The 18,739-nt window shown below is 42.2% G+C and overlaps 4 protein-coding genes across 4 annotated transcripts; 2 read left to right on the forward strand and 2 right to left on the reverse strand.

The window, feature by feature from the left end:
* Positions 1-810: 810 nt before the first annotated feature.
* Positions 811-8,021, reverse strand: H1-1 (H1.1 linker histone, cluster member). The gene has a single exon (XM_076939260.1). It carries the CDS (start codon positions 7,972-7,974, stop codon positions 7,336-7,338), a length of 639 nt encoding a protein of 212 aa, XP_076795375.1. The 5' UTR covers positions 7,975-8,021; the 3' UTR covers positions 811-7,335.
* A 1,397-nt stretch (positions 8,022-9,418) lies between these two features.
* On the forward strand, positions 9,419-10,316 carry H3c1 (H3 clustered histone 1). The gene has a single exon (XM_076939261.1). The coding sequence runs from the start codon at positions 9,435-9,437 to the stop codon at positions 9,843-9,845; it is 411 nt and encodes a 136-aa protein (XP_076795376.1). The 5' UTR covers positions 9,419-9,434; the 3' UTR covers positions 9,846-10,316.
* A 216-nt stretch (positions 10,317-10,532) lies between these two features.
* Positions 10,533-11,115, forward strand: LOC117713590 (histone H4). Its single transcript, XM_076939262.1, has one exon. The coding sequence runs from the start codon at positions 10,650-10,652 to the stop codon at positions 10,959-10,961; it is 312 nt and encodes a 103-aa protein (XP_076795377.1). The 5' UTR covers positions 10,533-10,649; the 3' UTR covers positions 10,962-11,115.
* Positions 11,116-16,037: 4,922 nt separating this feature from the next.
* On the reverse strand, positions 16,038-16,367 carry H4c2 (H4 clustered histone 2). Its single transcript, XM_034511031.2, has one exon. It carries the CDS (start codon positions 16,352-16,354, stop codon positions 16,043-16,045), a length of 312 nt encoding a protein of 103 aa, XP_034366922.2. The 5' UTR covers positions 16,355-16,367; the 3' UTR covers positions 16,038-16,042.
* Between the last annotated feature and the right edge of the window lie 2,372 nt (positions 16,368-18,739).

An 18,739-nucleotide genomic window follows, 5' to 3' on the forward strand; every position in this document is an offset into this window, starting at 1 on the left:
TTTGACGCTTCTGATTGGTCCGCTCAGACCCAGCATCCAATCATCTGGTAGACCACTGTGAGCCAAGCGCCCGAGGCTAGGCCGTTGGGCCCTGATTCTCTACACTGAGAGGTCGGGATTGGAGCTGATAGCTGGGAGTGAAGATGGCAATAGAATGCGACAAGACCTGAGTGTGCCCCCAAGATTGAGGTGAGAGGAGGATGGGCAGAGCCTAAATGTGATCCGCCCTTTCTGGCTTGGTAGAATTAACTAACCATCCTTGTGAAATTCTGAGTGGAATTTCCAATTTCACCCCCCAAATATTGTAATGGAACTATGCGCACTGAATGTTCACACTTTTAAATACGTCTGACTGTGTAGTGAGACCTTTGGTTTCTTTAAAAACTTAGTTATGTTATGTAAACATGTTTTTGTTTTAATTCCAGGTGTCAGACCTGGGGCGGCCTAGATTATCCACAGCTGCAGACTTTTGACTTGTGCATGCTCTGGCAGGGGTTCGATTCTGCCAGCTGCAGATAGCTTAATTCTGGGGACTATGAAGAGGGTATAAATGCCAGAGAGGCCAGAGACAGCTCTGAAGAATAGAGAGGTGCTCTGAAGGAGAGGGTGTTCCTCCTCCTGGTTCCTGCTCAGGCTCCTGCTGTTGAGAAACGAAACAAGAAGTTGGAGATACCCTGATTATATGAAGATTGGACTTGCCCGAAGGAACAAATTCTACAGGAAGTAGTTTAAAGAGACCTACGTCCCCTTTCCTCTCCAACCTTCTTTCTTTCCTACCTGGTATTGGAGTGCTGGAAGGAGTAAGGGTGGGAAGAGAGGTATATAAAACTCCAAATAAAATAGCTCAAACAAATATGCCAACATGTCTATCTGTTTCAGGGTATTTAAAGAAATAAAAGGTGAGGTGAAAAGGAAGAAGTTGCCGTTATCCCCAAGGCTGTACCTCTGTGCCTGTTTGTATTATGATGTTTACAAGTTGGGCTTGGAAGCACAGGCCTTCCTGTTGCCAGAGAGGCTGAGGCAGCAGGATCATAAGTTCATGGCCTACTTAAGCAATTTAGGGGAGCCTGTCTTAAAATATAGACACAAATGCAATTTTACTGTTGATGTCTTTGGAGTGTACTAATACACACACACACACACACACACACACACACACACACAAATAAACATAAAAACTGAGACTGCAGCTCAGCACTGAGCTCTGGGTTCAATGCCCAGTACTGTAAAGAAAGTACTGCATATTAAAGTTTTCTAAGTATCAGATTTCATAACCACATTATTTAAATGACTTTTTAAGGAAAGGCAAATTAGTATCTATCAAATGTTCTCTTCTACCAGTCTTCCTGTTTTAACTTTCATCCTGCTCTTTTCCACCGCATTGACATAGGTTGCACTTAGGCTTTGTAGATATGTAGATTTAATATGTATATTTGAGTCCAAAGGCTAACTCACTCAGTGTTCCTTTGCTCCACCACTGGGGAGGACACTTCTGTGTGTATCACTACAGTGTGGAGTTGGGAGGTCCTCAGTCTCTGCCACTGTGATATTAGGCTGCTTTGAATTCCTGTGATCCAGAATGTTCTTTAGACAGAGGGAGGGTAGCTACTTAGGAAACAGAAGTGACCTGAGAAGGAAAGGGCCTGGTTGTGATTTTCAGACTCTCTGGTTGACATCCAGGAATTTCAACGTAATTGACCAGACCACCTGCAGAAAATTGTACTAGCTTGTCTGAGAAAACAACTTAGAAGAGATTGTTAAAGAGTAACCAATGCTTTCCCTCTCCTAACCCTCCTTTTCAACCTGCAAGTTTCACAATATACCTAAGCAGTCTCCTCTTCAAGGACAGAATTCTTTGGATAGACTCAAGCACACCAGCACATACAACCTTTCTACTGTCTAAACTTAGTAAGTTTCAACCCCCTCCCCCATCACATTTATTGCTATTGCTAAGGTACTTGGAGTGGTTCCTCAGTGAATGCTGGCACCTCAATCTCTTTAAGCGTGCCTTGTCTTTCTGTTTAATAAATAAACTCAACAATTTTTGTCTCACTTTACTGTACACTGAGATTTCTTCTTGAGGATGTCAAGGATCTGGGTGCAGCTGAGTGCTGGGAGAGGAATTCCCCAGGCTGTACTGCCCAGGGCAATGCTGGCTTGCATTCATCATGTCTGCTATCTTAATCTTGAACCTTCAGACTGGGTGTCTATGTTATGCAGCCACTCCTTTCCTCCATTTCCACCCCTTCAATGGAGGCCTTAATTCAGACATGTCCTGGGGATTGGCAGATGTTCCTGTATCCACTCCTAGAGTATTCTGAAGTTATGTCTTCGCACTAGCAGACATCCCGTGACCCACCCTGTCTGCCTGGTACTTCATACTACTCTAGTAGGAGCAACATGAGACCTTTGTTAACAGGATAAATCTTTAACTCAAGTCTCTCGGTTTACCAAAGTCAAAATGCAATTTGTCTTGTAACTTATGCTTTTAGAAATTCTTCCCTACCTCTTGTTTCCTGGATGACTACTTTATGCTACAGATCCTAGAATTTGCTTTATTTTTTTTTAAGCATTTAACACACTGGATTGCCGCTTTTGAAGTTCAGTGATGTAGTTTTCCTGACTCCATCTGCAGTCTGGCCTTTCTGTTATAGGTACCACTTTCTTTTCATATATTCAGGCCCCATAGAGTCTGTCTCTGAGCTTTCATTGTCCTTGTTCTGTTTGTTTTTATTACTGTGCCACTGCTATCTGGAGGACTGGTGTAAGTATTCTAAAGTGAGTTTGATCATCATTGTTGGTTTCTTTTTATCTGTATATGTTTTAGCAAGTTTATTTAAAAAAAAAAATCAGATATGGCAGCACATGCTTGCACTTCCAGCTCTTGAGAGGGAGAGGCAGGAAGGTCAGGAGCTCAAGTCATCCTAGGGCACATAGCACGTTTAATGTCACTTTGGGCTACATGAAATCCTGTCTTCAGCCAAAGCAAACCACACTGGTCCACTGACATTTTGTTCTGGGCAGCAAGAAATGTATTTTTGTCTCAGTGTTTGAGTTTCATACTCTTCCTCTTTTATGTAAATCTTTTGATCTCTGATGGGACAGAGGAGGCAAACTCCTTACAACACAGGATGGCCTAGAATTTGTGTCCCAGCTGTTTCCAGAGTTCTTAGGGCAATATATGGGTCCCCAAAATCTCAACAGACTAGGCTCAGCCACCTGTACTCATTATATCAATAATAAAATAGTGAAAAGCAGAGAAAGGAAGATTCAGTCATTGTTACCACACTGGGAAGAGGAACAAATAAAGGGATCTAGAAGCCTTCAAGTCTTCAGGAGTACTGACATACGCTCTAGGCTTAAGTAGAGGGTAAGAGTTTAATTAATAGATATAGCTAAAGTATACCGGTCAAGGTATGGTTCTACCATGGTCTAAGCTTTGGTCTGCGTGGTCCAGTAAGTTCTCAGAACTGCTTGAAGTCTCCTGGAAGACAGCTTTGGGCTCTGGTGGGCACTGTGGGCTTCAGCCTTTTCCAAACTTGGGACTTCTGAGGGAATTTTTATTCTTTGGTATCCATCATTTCGATAGTCTGCTAGGCTAAGGAGATGCACAGTCTCTCCCTAGTGCACTCCTGCCTAGCATTTACAACACAGTTACTTCAATCTACAGAGTTCTAGATTGAAGGTATTTTCTACCTCATCAGGCTTAATTTTTTTGACAATGATCTATCTTGCTGATTTAAAAAACAAAGTGGTTTTTATATTTCAACTCTTCAGAGAAGTGATTTTTCTCATTACTGGTTTGTACCTTAAACTTGATCCATCCTTCTTCCTTCTGCTTTCTGCATCAACTTAAATGGAACCATTTGCCACTTGACCCTTCTGTCTCAGCAACTTTTCTATTGCTGTGAAGAGACCATGACAAAGGCGACTTGAAGAAGAAAGTGTTTATTGGGGGCTTACTAGAGTTCATGACCATTATGACAGGGAGCATGGCAGCAGGCATGCAGACACTGCAACAGTAGCTGAAACCTATATCCCTAGCTTCAAATAAGAGGCAGGAGGTGGGGGGTTGGGGGAATAGGGGTGGGAGTAGAGAATACACATTAAGTAGGAAAGGTGAGCTTTCAAAATGTCAGATGCTGTTCCCAGTGACACACCTCCAACAAGGACATACCCTCTAATCCTTCTCAAAAAGGTCCATCAGTTGGGGACCAAGTGTTCAAGTTTATAAACCTATGTAAACCATTTTTATCCAAACCACCAAACCTTCCATATCTCCAGAATAATCTATTGGCTTTCTCATAGGTAATATGTCTGATACATACACACACACACACACACACACCTGCTCATAGAAAGCAAGTTTTATACGTATTTTATAACTATTTTCTGATGTAGGAAAGCAAAGATTTTCTTAAAATTTCTGACTGGGCCTAAGAACATTTGACAGAAGTTTGTAAGAGACACCCGTAGGGATGTGAAGATCTCCGCCTTTACCCTCTGAGGGTTCCATAACTCAGTCTATGAAATAAGCTGACAGCAGGCACATTAAAGGAAACAGTTTCTTAAAGTTGGCTTATATGTTGAGTATTACATGAAAGAAAAGAGAATATCTTAAAACCCAGTAAGATCTACAACCTTATTACCCTCTTCCTAAGAGGGGAAGAGGCAGGGGGATACAGGTAAAAAAGTGATTAAAAGTGTGGCCATAAACTTTTTTGTGCGAGTATTGGAAACTTGAACTTGGTTCCTCACCCTTTCAAGTCAAACACTTTACAAACTGAGGTATCTCACCAGGATTCCTCATACACCATTATTGGTATATCTCAATATGCCAAAGTCCCAGTTCAGAGATAAATGCTGGGCTTTGTATCAGGGTAGGAAAGGGGAACAACATTTGCCAGGCAAAGTGACAGCAATATATTTGTTTCCCATGTCATCGTATGCTTGGTTAGCACAGCTTCTTTTCTCTTCCTGTCCTAATTAGGTTTTCCTGCGATGAAACACCATGACCAAAATGCAAGTTGGGAAGAAAGGGTTAATTTTTCGTACACCTCCATACTGCTGTTCATCATCGAAAGGAGTCTGAATAGGATCACAAACAGAGCAAAAACCTGGAGGCAGGAGCTGTGCAGTAGCCATGGAGGAGTGCTGCTTACTGGCTTTCTCATCATAGCTTGCTGACCTGCTTTCTTATAGAACCTAGGGCCACAGGGGTAGGGATGGCACCACCTACCTCCCCCATCAATCACTAATTAGAAAAATGCCTTAGAACCAGATCTTATGGAGTCCCTTTTTCTATTCGATACCTAGAAGTATCAAAGACATATGCATATTTAACACATTAAAACAATTATGTAGAATATTCAATACATTATATATAATATGCATCACACATGAAAATTAAAAAAAAAAGCCAGACAATAAAGAGAAGAAAAGATCAAAATTAGAATACTGTGCAGCAGGGTAGTAGTGGTGCACATCTTTAATCTTGGCACTCAGGAAGCAGAGGAAGGTGAATCTGAGTTCAAGGTTGCCTGGTCACAAAGTGAGTTCCAAGACAGCCAAGGCTACACAGAGGAACCCTGTCTCAAACAACTAAAAGGAAAAGAAAAAGAAAAAGAAAAAGAAAAAGAAAAAGAAAAAGAAACAAACACAAAAAAAACCACTGTGTACAATGCTACTGGTTAAAAAAATAAATTCATTTTTCTACTATATTAAAAACCACAATAGAGGCAATGGAAGAAATAGCTTAGTGGTTAAGAACACTTGTTCTTGTAGAGAAGAACCCTGGGGGGTTGTTCCTTACACCCACATGATGGTTCACAATTATCTGTAACTCCACTTCCAGGACATACATACAGTACACATACTTATATGTGGGAAAACTACTAACACATAAAAATAAACATATATCTAAGACAAACAAACAAAACCTAAAATTAAACAAAAAGACAGATCACTCTGAAAAAACAAACAATACAAGCCATCTATTTCCAGAAGGAATATTAAACTAGCCAACAAACATAAAATTTGAGTTAAAAATAACTGACATTATTCTACATCCTTCAGTCTCTGAAAAATGACTGAGCCCACACTGAGCGTGGGAAACTGAAACTGACACTTCTGGAAGTTGAGGTGTTCTTAGAATGTCATTTACTAAATGTAAAATATACTTTATAGTTAGCAGTATGGGGTCCTATTTGTTGCATCATATTCAGTTTAGTGTTTACCACAGATTAACAAATGATCACAATAACTTTATGTAAAAGACTAAAAAAAAGTTAATTAAAAAAAAGTTAAATAACACCCAAGTTTTTTTGAAAACCAAAACACCACAACCAGCCAAATAATTATTTAAAACAGCCTCTGGCTGTATAGCCTACCCTAGCCTAAATTCAGGATCCTTTAGCTTTGGCCTCCTGTGTACTTGAGATAACAAGTCAATGCCTTGGACAATTGGTTTTCTAAAGTTTTGTTGAACTAGAACAACAACAACAAAGCTAAATTCAGGACCACAACAACAACAACAAAGCTAAATTCAGGACCAGAAAGATTGATCAGAGTAAAAGGAACTTGCCACCAAGCCTGATGACTTGAGCTAATTCCTGGACTCTAGTGGAAGACAACCAATTACAAATTGCCCCCTCAATTTGCAGATACAAGCGCCCTCCCTCCTTCCCCCCACACAAATAACGTAACTCAGGACAGAATAAGGGAGCTCAGCAAATCACGGTGTGTGGAAAGGAGGGGGTCGCTAACTCTAGCACTCAGGAGGAAGGAGTTTCAATCAGTTCAAGGACAAAAGTGGCTAATTAGCAAAATCTACAAAAGCTCCAACAGCTGCCTGTGAACATTATCTGCAGTACATGTCTTTAACAACTGAAGCACCATGCAACTTCCTCAAAACCAAACCTCCAAGCACCCAGCATTATTGTAGTTTTGGTGGGTTTTAATTGAACTCTATTGCATTTGTCCTGCTGCAGCCCACTGCAACTCTGACACTTACCTGGAGAGGTACTACCCAGGGCATCACACTGCCATGCCTAGAGAGCTTATCCACACCTGCAGAGGGTAGATTCTCACAGGGCTATCAATTATACAAACTACCAAGCTAAAGGCTTTTTCACAGCAGCCTGAGAACACTCAAGCTAGGTGGACCCAAATTGCCAGTCTACAGGGGAAGAATGCGTAAGGCCGCCCAGGTGCTTCTGACTTTACTAAATTTGTTCTCAACTGCAGTAGTTGCTGTGAAATTAGTGACAAGCTCTTTTGAGTTATGTAGGTGGCTCTGAAAAGAGCCGTTGGGTTATTGAAGAAGCCTCCAACTGTTTACTTTTTCTTGGGCGCCGCCTTCTTGGGCTTAGCTGGGGTCTTTGGCTTTGTCACCTTTGCCTTGGAAGCCTTAGGCTTCACTGCCTTCGCCTTCGAAGGGCTCTTGGCTACCTTCTTGGGCTTCACCACCTTCGGCTTCTTGGGGCTCTTGGAAGCCTTGGAGACTGCAGGTTTTTTGGGCTTCTTCGGAGTCTTGACAGTCTTCTTTGCGGCAGCGCCAGCAGTCTTCTTGGGTTTCTTAGCAGACCCGGGTGCTTTCGCCTTCACTGACACCTTGGTGGTGCTGGCCTTGGAGTCGCCCTTCTTGTTCAGCTTAAAGGAGCCAGTAGCGCCAGTGCCCTTAGTCTGCACGAGGGTGCCCTTATTCACCAGGCTCTTCAGCCCGAGCTTGATGCGGCTGTTGTTCTTCTCCACATCGTATCCCGCCGCCGCCAGCGCCTTCTTGAGCGCCGCCAGGGACACGCCACTCCGATCCTTGGAAGAGGAGACCGCTTGCACAATGAGCTCAGACACTGGAGGCCCCGCGGGCTTCTTCCGAGGAGCAGCAGCTTTCGCTGGCTTCTTGGCCTTCTTTGCAGCGGCAGGTTTCTCAGGGGCAGCTGATGTAGACTGAGCGACTGGCGCCGTCTCCGACATGGTTGCTGATGCGTAAACAGCAGCAATAACCAAGACGAAGAAAAGAAGTAGAAAGACAAGGCCCCTGAGCGGCGTATTTATAGAGCAGGGCCGCTCTGTGATTGGTGCACGTTAATGCCCGCCCCCTGAACCCTGAGGCCCCGCCCCCCGCGCCCCGGATGCCTGCAAGATTTCAGAGCCTAACTTCGCGATTCCAGGGACCTATCATACTTCGTGTTTTCCGCTTGGAGGTGGCCTCAAAACTTATCGGGCTGGCTGCTTGAGTTGGAGTTTCAAGCACAGCAGTGACACTTTTTACTCTCCTGCTTTATCATTGCAAGGTGGTAGATGCCTATCAAAAAGTAGCTCAATTAGTTAAGGGTGACTGTAAATTAGGCAACCAAAACCCGTAAAGCCAGCCTGTAGATCTTGTTTGTGGGTTTCAACACTGATTCTTGGCAGTATGAAAGCTATGTAACGTTACTTTTTATATTTTATATCTCATATTTATAGTTATGGAAGAAACGTTTAGTGTTCTAAGGAGTGTCTGTCAGCTTGCGACAGTGGTTTCATATTGCGAGCCAGTAGCTCTAATAAAACGACTGAACTGTGCAGCACAATGCTGAGAAAGCACCTATTGCTCGAGAGAAAAGCCATTTTCATGACTTTCCCCGGGCTATGCAAGTACGCAATAGCTCTGGGTAAGTCTTACCCAGTTTCTTTTAAAGAAGACTTTTAAAATCTAATCTTAGCGAACGGTGACGATTTCTATTGTTTTTATTTAAAAAATAGTTTTCGAACGTATCGAGAGACCTCTAACCAAGAATGCATGAAAATATTTTGAGAATTGAATCCCCAAATGCAAGAACTCAAAGCATATATACAAGTACAGCCATTTAATGAAGCTCATAATAGCCAGAGTCAGACTTCTGTATTTTTATTCCCAAGTTTCTCTCCGTTGTTTACAGTGTGGGTTGCAACAAAATGGAGTCTTTCCACGCAAATGAGGAATTCTAACTCTGCTGTTTTAGTGGCTAGTTACGAAACGGAGTAAACCAATCAAAAGGTAGAGTCTGTCCTGCCCTCCTTCAATTGCAAAAGTAATATTCGACATTTCAATACTCGAGACATCAAGATTGTTCTCTATTCTTCAATAGCACCAAGTCCAAGCTCCGATGTGTTGGGAGGCAGAAGTGCTGTAAAAGAGGACACTCACTGGAATTTTATTTCATTTTTCTTAAAACACACACACACACACACACACACACACACACACACACACACACACACACGAAAATGCGGCAGCAGACTACTTTAGCCTCTACCCAGCAACTGCCGTTCTAAAATATAAACCAATCATATTCTTAAACGTCACAGATGACCAGTATTTTCATCCAATCACTATTCTTTGTATACTATAAATAGTAGTTCTGCGCGTGCCATTTCCATGTTCCAAGTGTTCAGTCACTATTTATTTAGCCATGGCTCGTACTAAACAGACAGCTCGCAAGTCCACCGGCGGCAAGGCCCCGCGCAAGCAGCTGGCCACCAAGGCCGCCCGCAAGAGCGCCCCGGCCACCGGCGGCGTGAAGAAGCCCCACCGCTACCGGCCCGGCACCGTGGCGCTGCGCGAGATCCGGCGCTACCAGAAGTCGACCGAGCTGCTGATCCGCAAGCTGCCGTTCCAGCGCCTGGTGCGCGAGATCGCGCAGGACTTCAAGACCGACCTGCGCTTCCAGAGCTCTGCGGTCATGGCCTTGCAGGAGGCCTGCGAGGCCTACCTTGTGGGTCTGTTTGAGGACACCAACCTGTGCGCCATCCACGCCAAGCGCGTCACCATCATGCCCAAGGACATCCAGCTGGCCCGCCGAATTCGCGGGGAGAGGGCGTAAATTGCATTGTTTTAAGGCATTAATCAAAGGCTCTTTTCAGAGCCACACACTTTCAAGTAAAATAGCTGTGATAAAGGACTTAGTCCATCCTTAGTTGAATCTAATTTGCTACAGAAACTCTTAAGTGGATAGATGGTCAAACATAAATTTACAATATAGAATTGAGAATTACATTTCTTAGATACAAACCCATACAGAAGTTTCTTCCCATAATAGGTTCCTAAAACTAGGAATTTTGAAACAGCCCAGACATACACGGTTGTCCGGTGCAAGCAACTACATGTGTGCCATATGAGTGTTGCCCGTCATTCTTTCCAGACTTATATAAGTTATACTTATATAAGTACATGTTCCCCTGGAATATGTATATAAAAGGATGTTGAGATTCTAAAACCTGGGATAAGCTTAAGAAGTCGAATCTCACACGTGACTTCTTGATTGCAGGCTTTCGGCTCGCTTAAAGCACTGATCAAGAGCCGGGTCTGATGTCACTTTTCCCGCCGGCGGGCTTTAGCTATTTCCGTGGCATGTTTAAGGGGAGGGGTTTATGACGTCACTTTCCCGCCGGCGGGCTTTCGGGTCTTTCTGGGCTGGTCTTAAGGGAGGGGTTTGTGACGTCATTTTTCCCGCCGGCGGGCTTTCGGGTCTTTCTGGGCTGGTCTTAAGGGAGGGGTTTGTGACGTCACTTTTCCCGCCGGCGGGCTTTCGGCTTTGTGATTCAGTTGGGGGTGGGAGATCAAGTCAAAGCAGCTATATAAAGGACCGACTCTCAGCTCTGAAGTTATTTTCTCTCTTTTGTAAGAAATGTCTGGTCGCGGCAAGGGTGGTAAGGGCCTTGGCAAAGGTGGCGCCAAGCGCCACCGCAAAGTCCTCCGGGACAACATCCAGGGCATCACCAAGCCCGCCATCCGCCGCCTGGCCCGGCGCGGAGGAGTGAAGCGCATCTCCGGCCTCATCTACGAGGAGACCCGCGGTGTGCTGAAGGTGTTCCTGGAGAACGTGATCCGCGACGCCGTCACCTACACGGAGCACGCCAAGCGCAAGACCGTCACCGCCATGGACGTGGTCTACGCGCTCAAGCGCCAGGGCCGCACCCTCTATGGCTTCGGCGGCTAAGTCTTTATATTTTCTCTTAACAAAAGGCCCTTCTCAGGGCCGCCCACATTCTCTGAAAAAGTGTTGTAATTCTGAACCATTCAGTATTCTGACTTTCTATTGCATCCCAGAGAATATGGAGATAGTAGTTGAAAAATAAACCTTAAAATTGTTTACAAGTGCGTCCAAGTAAAGTTTCTTATTTATCCTCAAGAATTGTAAAGTGTTTAAAGCTTGCACCATTTACTTGAACAAATACTGCCTTACCAAGCCTGCGCTGATAAACAACTCTTGCTTCCTTGAGGAAATCAAAAGTGAGGGATAGGAAGGCAGGTTAAATTTGGTTTTAATCGAAAGAGAATGTGAAAACGTTGGTAAGCCCAGGCGAAGTTCAAGTATATTCATTGGTTGTAGAATTAAACATTACTGTTGCTTCTCAATTGTTTGCCATGAACACTGGTTTCATTGGTGGCTTTACTGCCACCAATACGATGAGGAAATCTTTCTCAACAGATGGAGTCCCTGCGGATTTACATCAGGTGTCGAAGAAAAAAAAAAGCCTCAGAATCACTGCTCTGAACTGTACCCATGGCTTTCTATTTCCTCAGATTTTTTTTAAATGTATGTATCTTAAATTTAACCACGGTGGTTACACAACTAGGATAAATGGCATTGTATTGGAGAAATTTTATGCTGTGTAAATATAGTAGCTCCCAGTTTATGTCCCCCTTTACAACTTAATATGGCTAAGGTTGCTAAAGGCAGGTGTGCTCTTAGAATGGCTTCCAGTAGGGTGTGTGTGTGTGTGTGTGTGTGTGTGTGTGTGTGCGCTCGCGCATTAGTGTAGGCAGTTTGAGGAGTATCTTCTACAATTTTGGGTTCAAGCAGTGTAAGTTTGAGAGCATAGATGAAGTGGATGTAAACATACTTCATGACTGACTACTAGAAAAATAACTTTTCCTGGGATGGCCTTGACAACTTGATCCTTCACTTCCCAAGTTCTAGCATTACTCTTTACCACCACACCCAGCTTGGTGGCATTTTTAATTTTCTTTTGTTGTTTTGTTGTCTATATATTTTTCTTTCTTTCGGTTTTCTTTATTTTAGACATCACTTATAAGGCAGAGATTTGAACCTCAGCCTGTCACTGTTTGTTAGGTCTCAGTGTCTCTCCCTGATTTGGGATTCCGGTTTTCCAACTGGCAGTTTCTGGGAGAAAAATGAACTATTCACCATAGCTTCATTTTGAACTAATGAACATAATTAATACATTTTGGGAAGTTTCAGAAGTAGAGCAGGCAAAAACAAGAAAATGTGTTTTGTTTTGAGGTATTCAAGAGGTTATTTGTGTGCCATGATATAACGTGCCAGTTGCTCCCTGAGGCCAGCAGAAAATACTTTGCATTTCATGATCAGTAAGTGTTGTGGAGATTCAGATCTCTTATCTGGGATATCAGTAATCACATTTGCCTTTAAGGTAGGCTTGGCTTTTTTTCAAAACATTCCTAACAATTATGTATTCTTGGTGGTGCCCAGCTCTACTGTGGATAGGAACCCCTCACTTTTTCTTACATTACCAACTGTCATTGCTTATTGAGAGATTAATTATGGAAGCACCATAGTGTGGCTTTAGCCTGGCAACATGCATAAAAGAATTCATGATGTATTCACTTTAAAAACCTTCATAAAGATCATGAATTTAGCCAGGCAGTGGTGGTGCACGCCTTTAATCCCAGCACTTGGGAGTCAGAGGCAGGCAGATTTCTAAATTTGAGGCCACCCTGGTCTACAGAGTGAGTTCCAGGATAGCCAGGGCTTCACAGAGAAACCCTGTCTTGAAAAACCAAACCCACCAAACCAAAAAAAAAAAAAAAAAAAAAAAAATCTTGAATTTAAGATGAGACTGGGTTACATAGTAAGTGCCAGGCTAATCTGATTTATATATATCAAGACAAAAGAAGTCAGTGACGTGGGAAAAGTTGCTGCCAAGCTTGAAGACCTGAATTTAAGCTCTTGGACCTACATGGTGGAAGGAGAGACCGAATTTTCCTAAGTTATCCTCTGACATCCCCAAGTGTGCTTTGGTATGTGTTCACCAACACAACATATACACACATGCACGCACATGCACGCAAGGACACAAAATCACAAAATAATTCTTAGAATGTAAATTTTAAAAGACAGTAGAAGAGTGAGCAGATGGATCAGTTGTTAAGAGCACTGGCTGATCTTCCAGAGGACCTACATTTGATTTCGAGCAACTACATGGTGTCTCATAATCTCTTGTAACTGCAGTCTCAAGAGATCCAATTCCCACTTCTGGTCTCTGGATACCAAGCATAAAAGTGGTGCACAGACATACATGGAGGCAAACCATCCAAAACAATAAAAGTAACATTAAAAAAAAAAAAAAGTCAACCAAAAGGGTAAGTCAGCACACAGCATCTAAGGCCAACCAATAGTTGAGCATTCTCTGCTTGGTTGTAGCTATTTAATGTTTCCACTAATATATTTGAAAAGTACCTTAATTTAGTGATTTTCTTTGTTCTGTTACTCTAAAAATTTCATGAAACTGCTTCTGCACTGGAACGTAGAATTAAGGGTAACCTAAATCTGTTTTTTTAGTGTCAAAACTTACTTGAAAGAAATGAGGTTGAAAGCCATCTATCTATGTGGGATAAAATAATTTTAAGTAGAAGAAAAACAAGTAAGTATAAGGCTTTGTGGCTTGGACTATTTGATCCATTCCAGAAACAGCAAAAACCCAACCGAACCAAATAAAGGAAAACCCATCACGGAGAAAGAAATGTGATGAGGAAGAAAGAGGAGGCTATAAGGCCCCTCTCAGGGCCTCTCATCTAATCTTGCCTGGGATTTTCGATGAAAGGCAAACAAGTCTGCCTGGTGGTTGTTTTCTGAGCTGAAGTTCCAGGAAGGAATGGAGAGAAGGCACGAGGGAGGAAAAACTGGCCAACATTAAAGACTGGTCAAAGTGGGAATTTTAAGATTGTAGAGGGTTAAAACACAAGTCTGAGACAAAAACAACTAAGCTAACCTTATTCCCTTTAAAATACATTCATTCTTCCCAGTGGGAGAGGTGCAGGTCTTTCATCCCAGCACTTAGGAGGCAGAGGAAGGAAGATATCTGTGAGGTTGAGGCCAGCTTGATCTACAGGGTAAGTCCAGGACAGCTAAGACTACACAGAGAAACCCTGTCTCAAAAAAATAATAAATAAATAAATAAATGGATAAATAAATAAATAAATACAAAAACAAGGAGGAGGAGGAGGAGAAAGAAAGAAAGAAAGAAAGAGAAAAAAGAAAAACCAGTGTGTGCCAGTCATTGCACATCTCTAATATCTTTTCTTAGATTTTTCCATTTGTTGTCAATCACTTAGTGTGGTCCCCACCAATGAATTGCCTTAGGACTTTGTTTTGTAACTAGTAAAATGTCATCGAATATTCCCAAAGTAAGCTCTAGTACTTGGAAGAACCTGAATCTGTGTTCCTGGGCCATGGGCACTCATTTTTAGCTCTCAAGTAAACCATCTTTTAATTCTATTTTAATTGAGAACTGTATTTTTAAGGCAGCACTATTTATTGTGACTCAAAATATTTACAGTAATTCAGAATATTCTGAGCAGAGAGTAGGTTTAATAGGTTTAAAAATTCTAATTTTGCTGGGATGTTGAGCTTGAAGCCGTCACTCATAGATTTTGGCATTGCAACAAGATGGACTTGGCTTTTTAAGCAGGCCCTGGAGTTATATTGAACATAAACTATTTTACAGTAAATATTAGTTAACAAGATGCAGTTCCAGGACTGGTAAAAGGATCCAAGAACTGAGACAGAATATACGATATATACTGGAGAACAGTCTTATTTCTGAGTCTCTCTGTACGGCACAGAACACATGCTGGCTTCACACTGGGAGCTCCTTCTGCATCCATTTCTGCAGTGATAGGATAACAGTTGGTCAGTGTGGAGTCAAACTTTGCTTTGGATGTGAATCATAGGTTGTTCCTTCCTCCAAAACTGCCTAGTCTGCCTCTTCACTCTACAGACTTTACACTACATTGTGTTTTATGTTATTACTCTCATTTAGTTTCACTATTTAGCCTACTGTCAAAAGTCATGGGGAATAGGGTTAAAGATTCACACCACTATATGAAAATGTTGAAGCCCTCTAAATGGTGGCATAGTGGTGTATACAAATAACCTGAATGTGTACACCCTTACATTTTATATTATCTCTGCATTACCTGTAACTAATTCAATGTAGATTTTATGTTAATATTTGTTTTAATGTACTGTTGATGATGGGCTGGGTAAGAAAACATCACATATGTCAGTACTTTTCTTATATTTTCGATCTTCTAGGGGTCAAATCGACTGATCTGTAACAGAGAGAGACAGAGAGAGAAGAGAGAGCAAGAGAGAGAGAGGAGAGAAAGAGGAGAGACAGACAGAGAGAACACCCAGAGTGTATGCTGATGAGAGAGGGACCTAGGGTTTTCTCCGAAGCTTAGATATCAAGCTTCACTCTTAATTGTGAATCAGATGAGCCTCCAGATCAGATGAGCCCGTTTCTTTAGTAAACTATTTTCTTTCTACTCTCAAGTCGCATCTCCCTATTAAGAGCGATTCTCACCTGGATGATTTTAAGTTTGGGCACTCAATAAAGGCTCAGTTTGATGTGGTTGTAATGAGTAATTGAACTTAGGTAGAGGTTCTAACACCTATCTAACCCAATATCGTAGGTTTTTCGATCATTGAATCCGGAAGATAAGCCTTTCAGAGCGCGCAAACACTGACTTACATACCTAACAATTAGCTTAGTAAAAAGGATGCTCCTGTTTGTTGTTAGTACAAGGTGAGGCTTTCCTGTAATCCTCAGCAAATCCATATCCAGAGTCCCATTCAGCATAGGGGAAAAACCTGAATCAAACATATCAGCACGTATCCACACTGAGTACCACTGGAAGACATATAGGTTGAGGTCGGCGAGTGTGGGGGAAGGGTGAATCAAATGCACAGCTTTTTAAGGAGTAAGTGGGTGGCCCTAAAAAGGGCCTTTTGTAAAGGTGAAGGTAACTAGAGGTTTAACCGCCGAAGCCATAGAGGGTGCGGCCCTGGCGCTTGAGCGCGTAGACCACGTCCATGGCGGTGACGGTCTTGCGCTTGGCGTGCTCCGTGTAGGTGACGGCGTCGCGGATCACGTTCTCCAGGAACACCTTCAGCACACCGCGGGTCTCCTCGTAGATGAGGCCGGAGATGCGCTTCACTCCTCCGCGCCGGGCCAGGCGGCGGATGGCGGGCTTGGTGATGCCCTGGATGTTGTCCCGGAGGACTTTGCGGTGGCGCTTGGCGCCCCCTTTACCCAAGCCTTTACCGCCTTTACCACGACCAGACATGGCTAAATGGTCAAAAAACGCTTGAGATAACAAGCCGAGTGCCTAAGAGTACAGTGCATTAGTATAGGCTCTTATCGGACCTGGTTGAGAACCTCAAGTGGGCGGTGACCAAAAGGCCGCCAACGGCTTCTTTTGCTCCGCCCATTTCAGGGCGGTGACCAAGAAGTAGCATATACAGCACATACCGACATAATGGAGTCCCAGAGGTTTTCCCCTAGATTTAAGTATACTACTTGTAGTATATGTTACATCGTTTTATAAGGATTTTAGCAAAGTGTTACATTTTTATGGTCCAGTACCTGTAAGGACTTAAAACAAATACCACTCTGAAATATTTATGTTTAAAGCAGTTTTTTAAAAATCTCACCCGTTGTCAAAAAAAAAAATGTGTGATTATTGTTTCTTACAAAGTGAAAATTCAAATGTGAAAGATACTTTAAAAGATAAATAAGAATGAAACAGTTTTGTTAACAGGAATAGAAAGAAATAGAGAGAATGGGTACAAGTAGAATTCGTTAAAATAGCCCTTGTCAACATAGCTCAAGCCCCCTTTCCTTGTCCTACTCTAGCACTTGGTTATTCTTTGCCTGATTTTGTGTGTAATCCATTCATTGCTACTCTGGATTACCATATCTTTAATTAGAGCAGTAAAACTGCTTGATGCTTGTATTGCGTTTTTCCACACCTAGACAGTGTGTGCTCTCATTCGAAGGAATGAATTCATAGATACATGAACTGGTAATTTTCCTGTTCCCCTTTTAGACCTATAAAACTCATCTCATAATGCTACCCATATTTTGTAAGAACTGGACTGGGTAATACATTGGTAATACATTGTTCCAAACAAGTACTGCAGAAATATTTTTACCTGTTACTATTTGTGCTGAATAGTTTTATGCCAACTTGACACAAAGAGGACAAAACCTCATTTGAGAAAATGCCTCCATAATATCACGCTGTAGGCAAAACTGTAGGGGATTTCTTAACCAGTGCCCAAGGGAAGAGCCCAGCCCATTGTGGGTGGTGCCATTCCTAGGCTGGTGGGCCTGTGTTCTACAGGAAAACACACTGGGCAGGCCAAGGCAGAGCAAACCTGTAAAGCAGGACCCTTCCAGGAACCTGCCTCCAGGTTCCTTCTCTGATTGAGTTCCTATCCTTCTTTCAATGATGAACAGTGATGCAGAACTGTAAGCCAAATAAACCCTTTTTTACCTGAGTTGCTTTTGATAGTGGTGTTTTATCACAGCAATAGAAACCCTAAATCAACTATTTTAATACTCTTACTAAAAGTATTTCTCTATGAGGCTCTTATTTCCAACACACTATCAGTATTACAAAATGTGTATTAGGGGTTATTACTTCTAATTACAGCATGTAATAAAGTATAATGACAGATCTTGTTTTGTATTTCATGGGTGAAGATTTAAGAACTGTTGGTCCTTTTCCTGAGGTGTATTAACAACCATAATGCAGCCGTTGTCGAGTCATGCTGCAGTGTAGCTCAGTTCATGAATTTCCATTCACTTTTCTCATGTTTAATTTTGCTAACACACTCTGAATACTCAGGAACTTGCTTTTACAGGTCAACACTGTGAGGCCTACTGCTAACTTCTGCCTTTCTATTCTCTTTTTTTCCCCATTTTCTATTATTTCTATTTCAATTTCTATTTATTTCTATTTCTATTTCTATTTCTATTTCTATTTCTATTTCTTCTTCCTCTTCTTCCTCTTCTTCCTCTTCTTCCTCTTCTTCCTCTTCTTCCTCTTCTTCTTCCTCCTCTTCCTCTTCTTCTTCCTCTTCCTCTTCCTCTTCCTCTTCCTCTTCCTCTTCCTCTTCCTCTTCATCTTCATCTTCCTCTTCCTCTTCTTCTTCTTCTTCTTCTTCTTCTTCTTCTTCTTCTTCTTCTCTTCTCCTCTCCTCTTTTCTTCTTCTTCTTCTTCTTCTTCTTCTTCTTCTTCTTCTTCTTCTTCTTCTTCTTCTTCTTCTTCTTCTCCTTCTTCCTCTTCCTCTTCTTCCTCTTCTTCCTCTTCCTCCTCCCACTTCTCTTCCTCTTCTTCCTTTTTTCCAGAGTGATTCTAGATGGAATTTGCAATTCTCTAGTGTCAGGCCCCTCAGAATTAAGTGGCAGGCTTGTACCACTGTGTATGAGTTTACTGTTAAATCTTTTAATCTAAGGAGCAGATCTTAACCTTGATGTTCTCATTGTCTTTAAGAGCCTTGAACTTTCATACAAATCTTCATAACAAAACTGTTGCTTCAAGTGTACTAGCTGTAAATTTTATCCTGTGCCTAATATCACTCTGTATGTGGTACATGAAGGATAGACATCATGTTTACTGTAAATCATGGAACAACCAATTGTTCAATTATGTATACAGCAAGGT

Source organism: Arvicanthis niloticus, chromosome 8 (assembly GCF_011762505.2).
Source record: "Arvicanthis niloticus isolate mArvNil1 chromosome 8, mArvNil1.pat.X, whole genome shotgun sequence".
In the NCBI taxonomy this organism is placed as follows: Eukaryota; Metazoa; Chordata; class Mammalia; order Rodentia; family Muridae; genus Arvicanthis; species Arvicanthis niloticus.

Bases quoted from the DNA above. Each gene is read 5' to 3' on its own strand.
- H1-1 (XM_076939260.1), bottom strand. From the start codon at position 7,974: ATGTCGGAGACGGCGCCAGTCGCTCAGTCTACATCAGCTGCCCCTGAG.
- H3c1 (XM_076939261.1), top strand. From the start codon at position 9,435: ATGGCTCGTACTAAACAGACAGCTCGCAAGTCCACCGGCGGCAAGGCC.
- LOC117713590 (XM_076939262.1), top strand. From the start codon at position 10,650: ATGTCTGGTCGCGGCAAGGGTGGTAAGGGCCTTGGCAAAGGTGGCGCC.
- H4c2 (XM_034511031.2), bottom strand. From the start codon at position 16,354: ATGTCTGGTCGTGGTAAAGGCGGTAAAGGCTTGGGTAAAGGGGGCGCC.